This window comes from Portunus trituberculatus, chromosome 38 (assembly GCF_017591435.1).
Source record: "Portunus trituberculatus isolate SZX2019 chromosome 38, ASM1759143v1, whole genome shotgun sequence".
Classification (NCBI taxonomy): domain Eukaryota; kingdom Metazoa; phylum Arthropoda; class Malacostraca; order Decapoda; family Portunidae; genus Portunus; species Portunus trituberculatus.
In genome coordinates this window covers 24049513-24063341 of record NC_059292.1, presented here as the reverse complement: position 1 = coordinate 24063341, position 13829 = coordinate 24049513, and the positions used below count along the sequence as shown (strand labels likewise).

At 40.6% G+C, this 13829-nt stretch overlaps 1 protein-coding gene across 1 annotated transcript in view; it reads left to right on the top strand.

Annotated features, from left to right (window-relative positions):
• The window catches only part of LOC123515106 (RNA cytidine acetyltransferase-like), a 43669-nt gene that overhangs the window by 9618 nt on the left and 20222 nt on the right, over positions 1-13829 (top strand). The window contains exons 5-11 of the mRNA XM_045273545.1: positions 3550-3769; positions 3900-4104; positions 4383-4504; positions 7626-7762; positions 8289-8407; positions 8766-8931; positions 9055-9256. Coding sequence (XP_045129480.1) covers positions 3550-3769; positions 3900-4104; positions 4383-4504; positions 7626-7762; positions 8289-8407; positions 8766-8931; positions 9055-9256 — 1171 coding nt within the window. The remainder of the gene's footprint in view (positions 1-3549; positions 3770-3899; positions 4105-4382; positions 4505-7625; positions 7763-8288; positions 8408-8765; positions 8932-9054; positions 9257-13829) is intronic.

Genomic DNA, 13829 nt, shown 5'->3' with positions numbered 1-13829 from the left:
ACCTGTGTCCAAAGAAAGTTACTTCCGCTAGTCCCACGTGACACTTAGAGAGATTTAGAACAAGTCCGCGTTCCCGAGCTCTCTGCATGAACTGGTGTAGTCTTTGATCGTGTTCGGTCCGATCTTTCCCGTGAACACAAATGTCATCGGCGATGCTCATTACCCCACTTAAGCCGTTTAATATTTCATCCATCTTCTTTTGGGAAAACATCTTGAGCTCCGCACCAACCAAAGGGCATCCTGAGGAAGCGGTAGCGTCCAAACGGCGTATTGAAGGTCGTGGCCCTGCTTGACTCATCGTCGAGTACTACGCACCAATACCCAGACATCGCATCCAATTTTGTGAACACAGTCGAGCCCGATAACTGATGTGTTACTTCCTCTGGTGTAATCAGACGGTGGTGAGGCCTTTTAGTGGCATTGTTCAAGTCCTTCGGGTCCAGACACACACGCAAGGAGCCGTTAGGTTTACGAGCCACAACAAGGCTCGAAACCCATTCCGTAGGGTCATCCATCTTTTCTATAACCCCTAGTTTCTGCATCCGATCCAATTCCTTTTCTAAAGCTTCACGAAGGTGGATCGGGCATTTTCGTGGAGGATGCACAACAGGTCGGGTATCAGGGTCTAACTCTATGTGTGCTGTACCGCTGAACCGACCGAGACCTTCGAAGCAGTCAGGGTACAGGCTATGAAGGTGCTTCGTGGACTTAACAGGCAAGCTGTTATTAACCAGCATGGCGGCCGTTGCTGCGTGGCCGTCCGGGTTCATATGGACGCTGTGGGTATGAATTGTAATCACACGAAGCTGCTCACAAGTCGGCAAACCTAGTATTATAGGGCCGTCTGTCTCAACGACGTAAAATATTGCTTCACAACTAACTGAACCATGCTGAGTTTTCAGGGTTACCGAGCCGTGATGAGGTATGGGGTAGTTGTTATAGGCAGTTATTCTTACATTTTCCTTTCGCAGCAACAACCCTGGTGGCAACATATTGAAGCAACGTAGGGGCAAGATATTTCCATCTGCTCCCGTATCAATCTTTGCATGTAGAACATGGTTGCGGGGCTGGCCAGGGATGGAAACAAGGACGTCAACAAAAGCGTCTTTTCTTACCCGAGCAGTTGTGCTACTGTAGATGTTGACGGAGTGAAACACTAATCGGTCTTCCTCTTCACTTGTATCCGTGACTGAAGGTGTTGTAACATCGGCAAACTGTGCTTCATGGATGGCTCGTAGAGGCAGTGGTTTATAAGTCGCGTCTCGAGAAGCACGAGAGGATGGCTGAGACTGTGCGGGGGAAATGTGCTGTTCACGGTGCTGATGCAATTTACCCCGGCACACCACCACCCAGTGTCCAATCCTGCCACAGAAACTACACTTTGAGTTTCGAGCGGGGCACCGGGAACGACCGAAGCCATGAGTCCTACCACAATATGAACATCCACTAAGAGGTTGTGGCTGCTGACGTGTCACTTTAGATGTATGGACCACACCGGAACGAGGAGTATCACTCGTAAACTCTGCCAGGTGAGCCTTGTTGGCTTCAAATGTACGACACACATCAATAGCTTGATCCAAAGTGAACTTTTCATCCTTGGCTAGAAGTTTTTCCTGCACTTTCTCGTGGGTAGCACCAGCAATTAACTGTTCTAGGATCCTCTCACATTTCGACTCACCAAACTTGCACTTGTCGGCTTGAATCCTCAGACGTGCAATAAAGTTGTCATATGACTCACTTTCATGTTGCTTTAACTTCAGGAAATTGTAGCGAGCCAGACGAAAGTTAGTTTTCGGTGCACAGTGAGTCTCAAAACGATCAAGAATGCACCCCACATCCTTCTTCATTTCTGCAGACAAGTTAAAAGTCTCCAATAGCTCTATGCCGACGGGTCCAAGCCACAGCATGAGGTACGATGCCTTAGCCTCCTTAGTCTGGTCGGCGAGTGGGCCACCGAAGACATGGTTAACGTAGTTCCGGAAGCGGCGGAAAGCCGTGGGTAAGTCCGCGGCGTCCCAGTCCAACGCCGGTACAGTGATGCCTGACATGCCACTCATTGCTGCAACGCTCTAGGTACAAGCGGGGTATGGAGCGTCAGCCACCGCTGCCACCATGTCATGGGCCGGGTAGTGTGAGGGGGAGTCAAGACAAACACCAGACAGACTCTTAGTGCGTGCTCGAGGAGACTGAGCTGTTTATTGAGCTTGTGCAAGAGGTTAAATACGGAACAAAACATTGAACCCTGAACTGAAGCCTGAACTATATACTCACTTTAACAGTGAGCTATAAGCTTTGAACCATGAACCATTACAAACCTCTGGCCTTGAGACAGCTGGGGCAGAAGGAAAACAGCTTGAGGCCAGACCGCTTCCTTTTCGTTTTTATATACTGGCGAAAGCGAAACCGCCCTTTATAGAGAATGAGACTCATCAACAGCAAAATTCTCCCCAGCGAAGAAGTACTTGATAGTTTCCTCCCTCAGCATGTTGAAGAATGGTGAAAGTCTGGTCACTGGGTCTTCTTTCCTGCTGTCATTAGGGTGTGAGTAACGAATGAATCGTTGGATCTGAGTAAGTCTATTCCTACTCATTACAGCAACTGTGAACACGGGGACCTTGGCAGAGCACAGAGAGACTCCAATAATCTGCTATCTTTGGCAATTTATTGACTTCTATCAGTAATTGCAGACATACGAAGACATTCATTTCATCCCTTGTGACACCAAGCCACTTTTTTTCCCATAAACTTTTTTGGATTTATTGTTAGGTTGTCCATGAAAAACTTGGCTGCACGGACATTCGTGCACAAACACAGTGACTCTACCACCTCGTCTGACATGAATAGTTGAAAGCAGTTGAAAGCACTCATGTCATTCCTTGGTACATCAGGATGAATGCCAGAAAAATCCTCAGACAGGACTGGAACAGTACCAGGACGCTGGTCAGCAAAGGGATCAGATAAGAGAGATAAAATGTGGAGGAAAGCATGCAGTGGAAAGCTGGGTGGCCGCTCTTCATCCTCGCCGCTTCCATCACTCTTCCTCTGAGCTACTGGCCTATCTGTCATTTTCTGGCAAATATTCCTCATCTGAGTCACTATTGAGGCCTTCTGATTGAGTTTTATTGTCCTCAGAATCCTGTAATTCATCTAATAGATCCAGGTCACTCTCAGAATCACTCAAGGATGACAATGATGACGCCATTACACGGCACTGGTCACTAACACACTGCCCGCCGGCCGGCCACCATCCCTCCCCTCAGGCCTCAAAATCCAGCCCCCCCCCCCCAAGCCAATGTACCCAATGTCCTTGAAAACAAAAGGTGCCAGTTAGTCACTTTGGCACTGAATCATAAAAAAAAAACACACAAACCAAGTAGATGAAGCCCTATTGGAGCGATGGCGTACACATGTACTTTGTTAGTTTGGTAGCGAAAATTTCATATGACATACTATGGTATGTCATTGGTAGCGAAGGGTCAATACTTCTGCTGAGTCATGCTACAAGTACATGAAAAGACCATAGCCCTTTGACCATTTCATGTCTGACAGATTTGTGTTGTCTCTGGGGTGGTGCAAGTCTTGCTTGGTCCTTAATGACCAGCTACAGGTCACCAACGAGCTGCCAAGCCTCAACAGACCTGTACCAGATTTTCTTTCCGTGCGTGGTGCTGAGGCCTCACAAGTCAAGCTGAAGGAGTTGAGAACTTCCCTGGAAGATGCTGACAAACCCTTGCCACAACTGGTGAGCTGCTGCAGGACTTTTGACCAGGTGAGTCTTTGAAACCTGTACTATTTTCTTGTTTTTCTTCATTCAGTTTGATATGGATTATTGGTTTATATTACCTCAACCTAGAGTCATTTGAGAAACATGCTTCATCTGGTTGCTTTTCTGAGCTTAGGCCCAGGCACTGCTGAAGATGATTGACCTCATCACTGAGAAGAGTATGCAGGGCACAGTGGCAGTCACAGCTGGCAGAGGACGAGGAAAGTCAGCTGCTTTAGGCCTGGCAACAGCAGCAGCCATCCACGTAGGCCTCAACAACATCTTTGTCACCAGTCCATCCCCAGAGAACCTCAGCACCTTCTTTGAATTTGTCTTTAAAGGTGAGGTTTTGTGATCCTGTCACTGTAAGGGTAAAGCATGTGCAGGCTGTTGGATCTTATTTTGCCGTAAGCACATATCATATGTACATCTTGTGTAATGCTGTACTGTAAGAGCTGCCCCTGATATTTGGGAAGGTAATTGCAAAAGAATAATGTTCTTACTTTAATTCTTATATTGAAGTGTCACTATGAAATGCCTTGGAAATATATTAATACAGTCACATACTGTGTTTTTCCAAGCATGATAGTGTAGAAATAATGTAACTTTTATCCTTCAGGCTTTGATGCCTTAGAGTATGAAGAGCAGAATGACTATGAGATCATCCAGTCCACCAATGCTGAGTTTGGCGATGCCGTGGTGCGCATCAATGTGTTCAGAGACTACCGGCAGACTGTCCAAGTTAGTGTCTTTCCCGTTTCACTCTCCCTCCCTTCATAAATTTAAGATCATCAACATTATAAAGTTTTGTACATACATACATTAGTGTACATTATAATGACTTAACTCCTTCCCCAACAATTTTTTTGTTAAAAACGTTTCTTTTTCAGACTAATTTTTTTTATTTTGGTTCTATATAGTATTTTTCATGCTGATTATGAAAACAGCTTGTAATTACTGTTTTTCCCCATTTTTGTGGTTAACTTTTTATTTTAAAGATACCTTTGTAGACATATACGAGTTAACTCGTCTTCCTATAAACTCCAAGCTCTCCCCTCACCTCCCTCCTCCTCCTCCTCCTCACTTGTCGAGAAATATTCATTGTCTGATGAACTGGCAGTGTCATCAGAAGTATTCAAGCTTCTGAGGGAAGGTTCATATGCTATCTTCCTCAGAACTAGACATTTGGGGTGTAAATTATTTGAAAAGGGTACAAAAAATAAGTGGTAATGTGGATGAAAACAACACCCATGCAACGACAGTGGTTGCCGGAACAAGTCTAGTAAGAGCATCCTTGAAATCTCACAGCTCCACCCTGTCACCTCTGCCAGGCGTACGATTTGACGAGAATACTCGTTTCACACGTAGTATGACTTAGAAAGGCTCAGAATCAACGAGTATATACGTCTGTAGCTGGTTTTCGAAGGTCAAGTTTTAGACGACTGAAAACGGAACATTTAGTGAAAATGAATATATACGTCTGTAGCTGGTTTTTGAAGGTCAAATTTTAGATGAGTATACTCATCGACGACTGAAAATGGAACATTTTGTGAAAACGAGTATACTCGTTTCTGCTGAGAAAGGGTTAAATTAAACTGCCTAAATGTTTAACTTCATAATTTTTACTTTCGTTAAACCTTTCACTGTACTATGATGAACTGTCGCTTTGTTTACTCTCAATGTAAGTTTAAGTCGGGTTAAACTTGTTATAATCAGTTCGCTTAACGAAGTTTCACTTAACGAAGTGTTTTTAAGGAACATAACCCCTTCATTAAGCGGGGATTGCCTGTACTAGTTAACTCTTACATCAGAGAGTTGGACGGAATAGGGATGAGAGGAAGAAGAAGGCCTTGTACAGCGAGGCTGCAGGAGGAGGGGAGGCATGGAGTTAGCAAGATCAGTAGAACAGTTAGCATGAAAATAGCAATAAAAGATAGAAAGAGATGTAATATTCCAGCAGTGAGAAAAGGGCTAAAGACAGTCAGTCATAGGAGGGGAGTTGATGAGAAAAAAATCTTTTGATTTTACCTTATCTAACAAAACTATGTGAGTGGAAGCCCCACCCCCCAAACATGTGAAAAGTACTCCATACAAGGATAGATAAGGCCCTTGTACAGAGTTAGCAGTTGAAGGGGCAAGAAAAACTGGTGGAGATGCCTCAGAACACCTAACTTCATAGAAGCTGTTTTAGCAAGAGATGAGATATGAAGTTTCCAGTTTAGATTATGAGTAAAGTACAGACTGAGGATATTCAGTGTAGAAGATGGGGACAGCTGAGTGTCATTGAAGAATAGGGAATAGTTGTCTGGAAGGTTGTGTCGAATTGATAGATGAAGGAACTGAGTTTTTGAAGCATTGAACACTACTAAGTTTTCTCTGCCCCAGTCAGGAATCTTAGAAAAATAAGAAGTCAGGTGTTCTGTGACATCCCTGTGTGATCTGTTGACTTCCTGAAAAATTGTGGTAAAGTGTAGCATGGTACATCATCAGCATAGGAGTGGATAGGGCTAGAAGTTTGGTTAAGATCATTAATGAATAACGAAAAGAGAGTGGATTACAGGATAGAACCTTGAAGAACACCACTCTTAATAGATTTAGGAGAACAGTGGCTGTCTATCATGGCTGCAATAGAACGGTTGGAAAGGAAACTTGAGATAAAATTGCAGAGAGAATGATAGAAATCATAGGAGGGCAGTTTTGAAATCAAAGCTTTTGTGCCAGACTCTATCAAAAGCTTTTGATATGTCTAACACATCAGCAAAAGTTTCATTAAAATCTCGAAAAGAGGATGACGAAAACTCATTAAGGAAAGCCAGAAGATCACCAGTAGAGCAACCTTGATGGAAGCCATACTGGTGATCAGAGAGAAGATTGTGAAGCGACAGATGTTTGAGAATCTTCCTATTGGGGATAGAATCAAAAACTTTAGACAAGCAAGAGATTAAAGCTATAGGATGGTAGTTTGAGAGATTAGAATGGTCACCTTTTTTAGGAACAGACTGAATGTAGGTGAACTTCCACCAAGAAGAAAAGGTAGAAGTCAATAGACATGGTTAAAAGAGTTTGGCCAGGCAAGGTGCAAGCATGGAAGCACAGTTTTTGTGAACAATAGGAGGGACCCCATCAGGTCCATAAACCTTCCGAGGCTTTAGGCCAGCGAGGGCATGGAAAACATCATTATGAAGAACTTTAATTAAATGCATAAGATAGTCAGAGGGCAGAGGAGAGGAGGGACCATCCCAGAATCATCCAAGGTGGAGTTGTTAGCAAAGGTTTGGGAGAAGAGTTCAGCTGATGGCATTTGCACCATCAGGATGAAGTAGAGAAGGGAAAGATGAAAAAGTAAAGTTATAAGAGATGATTTTGGCCAGATGCCATAAGTCTCAAAAGGTGTTGGAATTTGAAAGATTTTGACATTTTCTATTTTATGAAGAGAGTGTTTGGCAAGTTGAAGAACAGATTTGGCATGATTCCATGCAGAAATATAAAGTGCATGATATTCTTTAGAGTGAATCTGCCACTTTCCCATTATCATCAGTTTCTTTGATGTCCCTTTGCCTGTCCTCTTGCTCTGCTGCAGCCCATCCCCATAAAACTTATCTAATTTCCTAGTGCTCTGTTAGCTTTGTGTCATTTTACTCTTCTTAGTTTGTCACTATTACTCTCACTGGCTGGCTATTATACCATTCACTGTCAATACTCTTTTCCCTGTAGTGCAACAAAACCTCCTATATCATCTTCACCTCTAGTTCTTTGTTTGTTCCCAAGATTGTCACTGTTATTTTCACTTACAATTCACTATCAATATTCTCTTTGTACTGCATGGTTCATTCCCTCACTGTCACTTTTCTCTTCTCCACAGTACATATCTCCAGGTGACACAGGAAAGCTGAGCCATGCAGAGCTGGTGGTGGTGGATGAAGCAGCAGCCATCCCACTGCCTCAGGTGAAGGCACTCATAGGCTCTTGCAATGCCATCATGTCATCCACCATCAATGGGTGCGTCACACTTCACAGAGAAATACTCCACTACTTTCAACAACACTCATTGTCAAAAGGGAGGAGGGAGTCAAAGAGAGAGAGAGAGAGAAAGAGTAGTTTTAATTTTTGGAGTGTATGGGACTCTGACTCTCATTATATAGTATCATAAGGAAAATATGAAATAATGGTATAAGTGTCACAAATGTAAGTTTTGTTCTGTAAAATCTTATCATGGCTGACTTTTAACTGATATGGTGTCTAGATACTGACTGATTGATTAGTTCACTACAACATTGCCCTTTGTATTGTTAAAGAGTATTTGTATTTTGTAACATTTCTGTTTTTGCATGTGAAAACTTCCATATTGAGAAATCAGTCATATTTTATGCAATTATTTTGTTTTAAGATAAGAGTCCTCTATTTGATTTTCCTGTTACTTTATTGTTTTCAGTCACTTGTATAAACATATTTAGATTTTTACTGTTGCTTGTGTTAGTCTTGGGACATAACAGCATCTGAACACCTTTTTCTTTCCTGGGCACAGCTATGAAGGTACTGGACGTTCCCTCTCCCTGAAACTCCTGCAGCAGCTGCGGGTCCAGGCAGGGCAGACAGGCACTGCTGCAGTGGCATCAACCAACACTGCAGATGCAGCCCTAACCAGTAAGGGAGACAGGACAGCACAACTAATATGATGATGCCCACACTTTTAGTGACTAATTTTCTCACTGTGATATGCAACAATTCAAAACACTTTAAGTTATGTTTAGAATCTTCTTGTATACAAAATAAAGAAGGGGATAAAAAGAATTTACTTTGTAATTCCTAGGCAGTACAATGCTCCAAGGTGGCTGTAGGCCAAGGAAAAGTGTCATAAAGTGGTTACTGTTTCAAGAAAGATGTGCTGGCCTTTGGTTTCATGGTTACCTGAGGAGTGTGAGAACCAGACTGTGTGGGTGACAAGGATTAGCATTGTCTTGCATTTCTGCTGCTGCTGAGTCTCACACCAAGCTGTTTCCAGGACGTTCACTCCAGGAGGTATCACTGGAGGAGAGTGTGCGTTACGCACCCCATGACCCAGTGGAGGCTTGGCTGCACCAGCTCCTCTGCCTTGATGCCACCTCAGTCATACCGCCCTCCACCACCTGTCCCCCACCCCACACCTGCCAGCTCTACTATGTGAACAGGTCAGTTTGGGCACTTTCCTCTTGCTTTATTTTGAAGTATTTAAGCCTTAGCCTCTCAGTATTTGATATATTGATGGAAGAGAAATTACAGAGAAGTAGCAAGAGCAGTGATTCCTTCCACAGAGAGGTACTGTTCAGTGGCCATAGTGAGAGTGAGGCCTTTCTACACCAAATGGTGGCTCTCCTCGTGGCGTCACATTACCGCAACTCCCCTGATGACCTACAAGTGTTGTGTGATGCTCCAGCCCACCACCTCTTTGTACTGCTACCTCCTCTGCCACCCAGTTCATCAGCAACCTTACCCACTGTTCTGGCCGTCATACAGGTGTTTCTTCTTGTTGCCATTCTCATTTTTCCAGATATGTTCATCTTCCCACCAGATAGGCTCAACTGTTGAGTTATAGGAATTTTTTTATTTAGTTCATGATACTGAATCTATATATAGTTAAGTTGTGATGGTTGTTTGAATGCACAACTCTCATGAAAATGTTTTTTGTTCTGCACAAACTTTTCTTCAATTTCAAATTTGATGTACAGTAAACCTCGGGTAAGTAAGTCAGACCCAAATGAACCGGATATTAGAAAAGTCAGACACCTTCAGGTGTTATTATTATTGTTATTCATTTATTTATTTTTTATTTTACAGGGATTTCTTGATTTATGCATGTTTAGAATATGCAATTTTGGAATAACACTAGATAAAAAACCTAGTCATTTTTTTTTTTTTCATATTATATGTATTATTTAGAATAACACTATGTCAAGATGCTTTGCTGGTATGGTAAGTCTGGAGAGTGATGAAATTCCATGAGATATTTGTTTGGGCCACTATACTTGTCATCACAGCTGATCATAGTAGAGGGGTGCCTCACCTCCAAGACAGTTAGTGATTCATGATAAACGTCATCAGGAAGGTCAGCGTATGCTGTCAGGTGGACGCTGTTACTATAGCAATGACAATCCTTTTTTAATTCCTGCTGAAAGGTGCTCAAAAGCATTTAATACAGAATATGTGCTGCAGGAAGAACAGGTGATGTGCTGAGTCGTTTTCTTACTGCCTTATCTTTAACTTCTAAAAGTTTGTTTAGTAGATCAACATATCATTGTGTTGTGCCAGGACCCAAAAGTTATATTTCAATTTCTTAAACACTTACACATCCAGCAGTGTGTTGTTAGGTAGGCGATGACGTTCATGAGCTAGCATCCCACATTCTCAAAGCTCCTTCACTAATATAACAAGCATCTTTATTTACTCATATTTATGTTTCACTAACCTATCATGGTTTGTAAGTAAATTGTTTCATAAAGAGAGGCAGATGGCTTGTAAAGAGAGACACATGGCTTTCTGCTAAGGAAAAAAAAGTGGTAAAATGATTCACTGGCCTTAGGATAGAGTCATTTGTAACTGAGAGAGGACAAGAGGCCACTATGCTCGCCAGTCTCTTCACTCCTCACAAGCCCCTGTGTGCAGCTTCAAACATGACCACCATGTTTTAAAATCTTATATTTGTTGTGATTACAGAGTTATTGATTGAAAAAGACAAGTTAAATGGTAACAGAAGTAGAAAAATTGCATATTTAATGATTTTCATAAACATTTTTAATATAACAAATACTTTTTCTTACATTCTTACATTCTTTCTCTTGGGTGGGTACGATTGATCCATGTTGTGTTATGGGTCAACTTACAAATCTTCCAATAACGTTGGATCCTAGGCATGCACAGAACCGAGTCAGATGCATTTAAGACATCCATTTCTATGTGTCTAGTTAACCATTATTTCAACCTGATAGTACCAGTAGACATTGTTTGCCCTTTGATTTAATAATGTTCTTTTTATTTTTACATTCTAACTTGATTGCACCAGTAGGCATTTTTTGCCCTTTGATTTAGTATTGTTAAGCCACTAGGCTGATATACTGGCTAAAATATTCCTGGTAGCTCTTATATCAACTGTGTCTTTTGAGTTGTCCAAGCCATTAGAGATGCAAAACATCTCTTTTGCAACCACACTGCAGCATTGTTTACACAGCTGACAGGAAGCAAGACACAGTGTCTTCCTCAACTTTTATTCACATAAGATTTATTTTTCACTTTGTGTGCATGTGTGTATTTACCTAGTTGTGTTTTACAGGAAAACAGTTATGATCATGCTGTCCTGTCTCCATATCTATAGTCATCCAGTTTATCCTTAAAGTCATGAATATTTCTTGCTTGAACCACTGTTTCATTCAAATTGTTCCTTATTTCTTTGCTTCTATTTGGAAAATTATATTTCTTAATGTCTCCTACATTCGGTCTTTTTCAATTTCGTACCATGTCGCCTTTTGTTTCTTGAGTCCCACACCAATAAGTCTTCTTCGTCAACTGTGTCCATCCCCTGTATATATCAACTAGATCTCTTTCTCTCCTCTATTGCAATGTTGGAAGTTTTAAGATCTTTAATTTGTCCTCATATGTTAGGTCTCTCAAACTTGGAACCATTTTGGTTGCAGCTCTTTGAATCCTTTCTATCTTGCTTATATCTTTCTTATTATGTGGTGACCATATAAGTGCAACATATTCTGTTTTAGGTAGAATCATGTATTCTAATAGCTTTTTCTTCATCTCTTCCTCTATATAGGTAAACGCCCATTTCATTTTTCTCAGTAACTCACACGTTTCCCCCAGCTATATTGTTTACATGTTTTTTTCCGGTAATAAATTGTCATTTATTGTAATACCCAGATCTTTCTCCTCTTTTGTTTTCTGAATTTCTATCCCACCTATAGTGTAAGATCTTGTTTGTCTTCTTATGCTTTTCTCAAGTTCCATCACTGCAATTTTTTTGTATTAAATTACATTTCCCATTTCTTGCTCCACTCTTATCCAAATCCAATCTTATTCAAATCTTTTTGTAGCATATCACAATCCATGTAGTTTTCCACTCATTTCAGTCATTTCTCTATCTGTTAAGTAGCCTGTCATCCATTTAAAAATATTTCCCTGTATTCCTTCAATGTGTTCTATTTTCCATGAGAGTCTTTTACATGGTACTCTATCAAAAGCCTTTTTGATATCCAAATACACTGTGGCAACCCATCCATCTTTCCCTTATACTTCATCTGTTACTCTTGTATAAAAGCTTATTAAATTTGTTATGCATGATCTTCCTTTTCTAAAACCAAATTGGGAGTTATTTATTATTTCATTTTTATCCAGATATTCAAACCATTTTTCTTTAGTTATATTTTCACAGATTTTTCCCACACACTCGTCAGTGACACTGCTCTATAATTTATGGACTCAGTCTTTTTTTCTCCTTTGTATATCAAAACCATATTTGCTCTTTTCCACTCCCTTGGTATCTTCCCTTCCATCAGAGAGCTGGTGATCACATCCCAGATTGGTTCTACCAGTTTTTCTGTACATTCTTTCAGTGTCCATCCTGACACTCCATCTGGCCCCATTGCCTTTCTTACATCCACCTTTTCCAGTAGTTTATTAATTTTCTTTTTATCCACAACAATGTTTCTTAATCCTTCCTGTGTCACTTGGTTGTTTGGTTCTATGAAATCTCTGTCTTCATTAAATATCAATTTAAAGCATTCATAAGTTCACTCACTTCTGTTGTTTTATATATCCTATTTCCCTTAATTAACTTAGTGATGATCTCTGTGTTTGTCATTTTTCTATTTTATGTACGTATAAAAAGCTTGGGATCCTCTTCACATCTCTTCACTACATTCTTTTCAAAATTTCTCTTCTCCTTTCTTATTCTATTATATTTGTAACATGCCTCTTTATACTGCTTCCTGTTTACTTTGTTTTGTTGCTTCCTTAGTTTTTTCCAAGCTGCATCCTTACATTTTTTAGCTTTTGGATATACAGCATTATACCACGTGTGTTTGCTCTCTTTTACTCTGTATTCGGGAACATATCTCTTTACCCCCTCCTTATAGCGTATTTGATAGCTCATAAGACACACCTTTTTTTTCCAAAAAAAGTCTCAGGAAATGAATCTGCATTCTATGAGGCCAAGGTTCAGTATTGAGGCAGTGTGGTTGGTGGTCAATATATGGCAACAGAGACTCTAAAATCAAACCCAAACCTTCGCACATGTAAACAAAGTGATGATAGGTACTACACCACAAAACAACTTTTCTTTAAAGTTAACAATATATAATAGATCATACATACCAATAATTCATATAGAATGACACCAGTCAGGAAGAATTTGCCATGCACCACATGAACCAAAACAAAACATGCTTGGCAATCTTGATCTTGACACGGGCAAGATTCATTGCATTCTTTACAGTGTGATGCTGTTACTCCTTGAGGTAAGATACACTTTCATACAATTAAAATTGCACCTATCTTTTAACATTCTTACCTTGCATCTCACAACAAGATTGGTACATAGGCTACTAGCAAATATTAAAGGTTCTGAATGGGATCTAATATTGATTTAAATGCATGTAAGAGTCTTCAAATGTCAGGTGAAATCCTTCAATTCATATTCAGAGCTTAAATCTGCTCATTTACCTTTTTTTTTTTTTTTTTTTTTTTTTTTTTTTTTTTTTTTTTCTCAATGCCTGCCAAAACTGGGTGCATCTTATGAGCCCATACACCTTATGAACCATCAGATATGGTACTTGTCTACCAATATTTCATACTTCTCTTGGACTGTCTTGCCTTGCATGGTTTCCTTCCACTCAATACTACCAAAGTAACTTATTAATCCTTCAAAATTTATCTTAGCGTGATTTCTTCTTTTTTGTTTGTGTCCTCCAGTACATTTCAAAATTTCCTGATCCTCTGATTCAATTTCTAGAACCACTTGATCACTTTTTCCCTTTGGGCTATAATATTTGATGGTTGGACAAGTCTCTGTTTTTTTGTGAATGCCAAATCC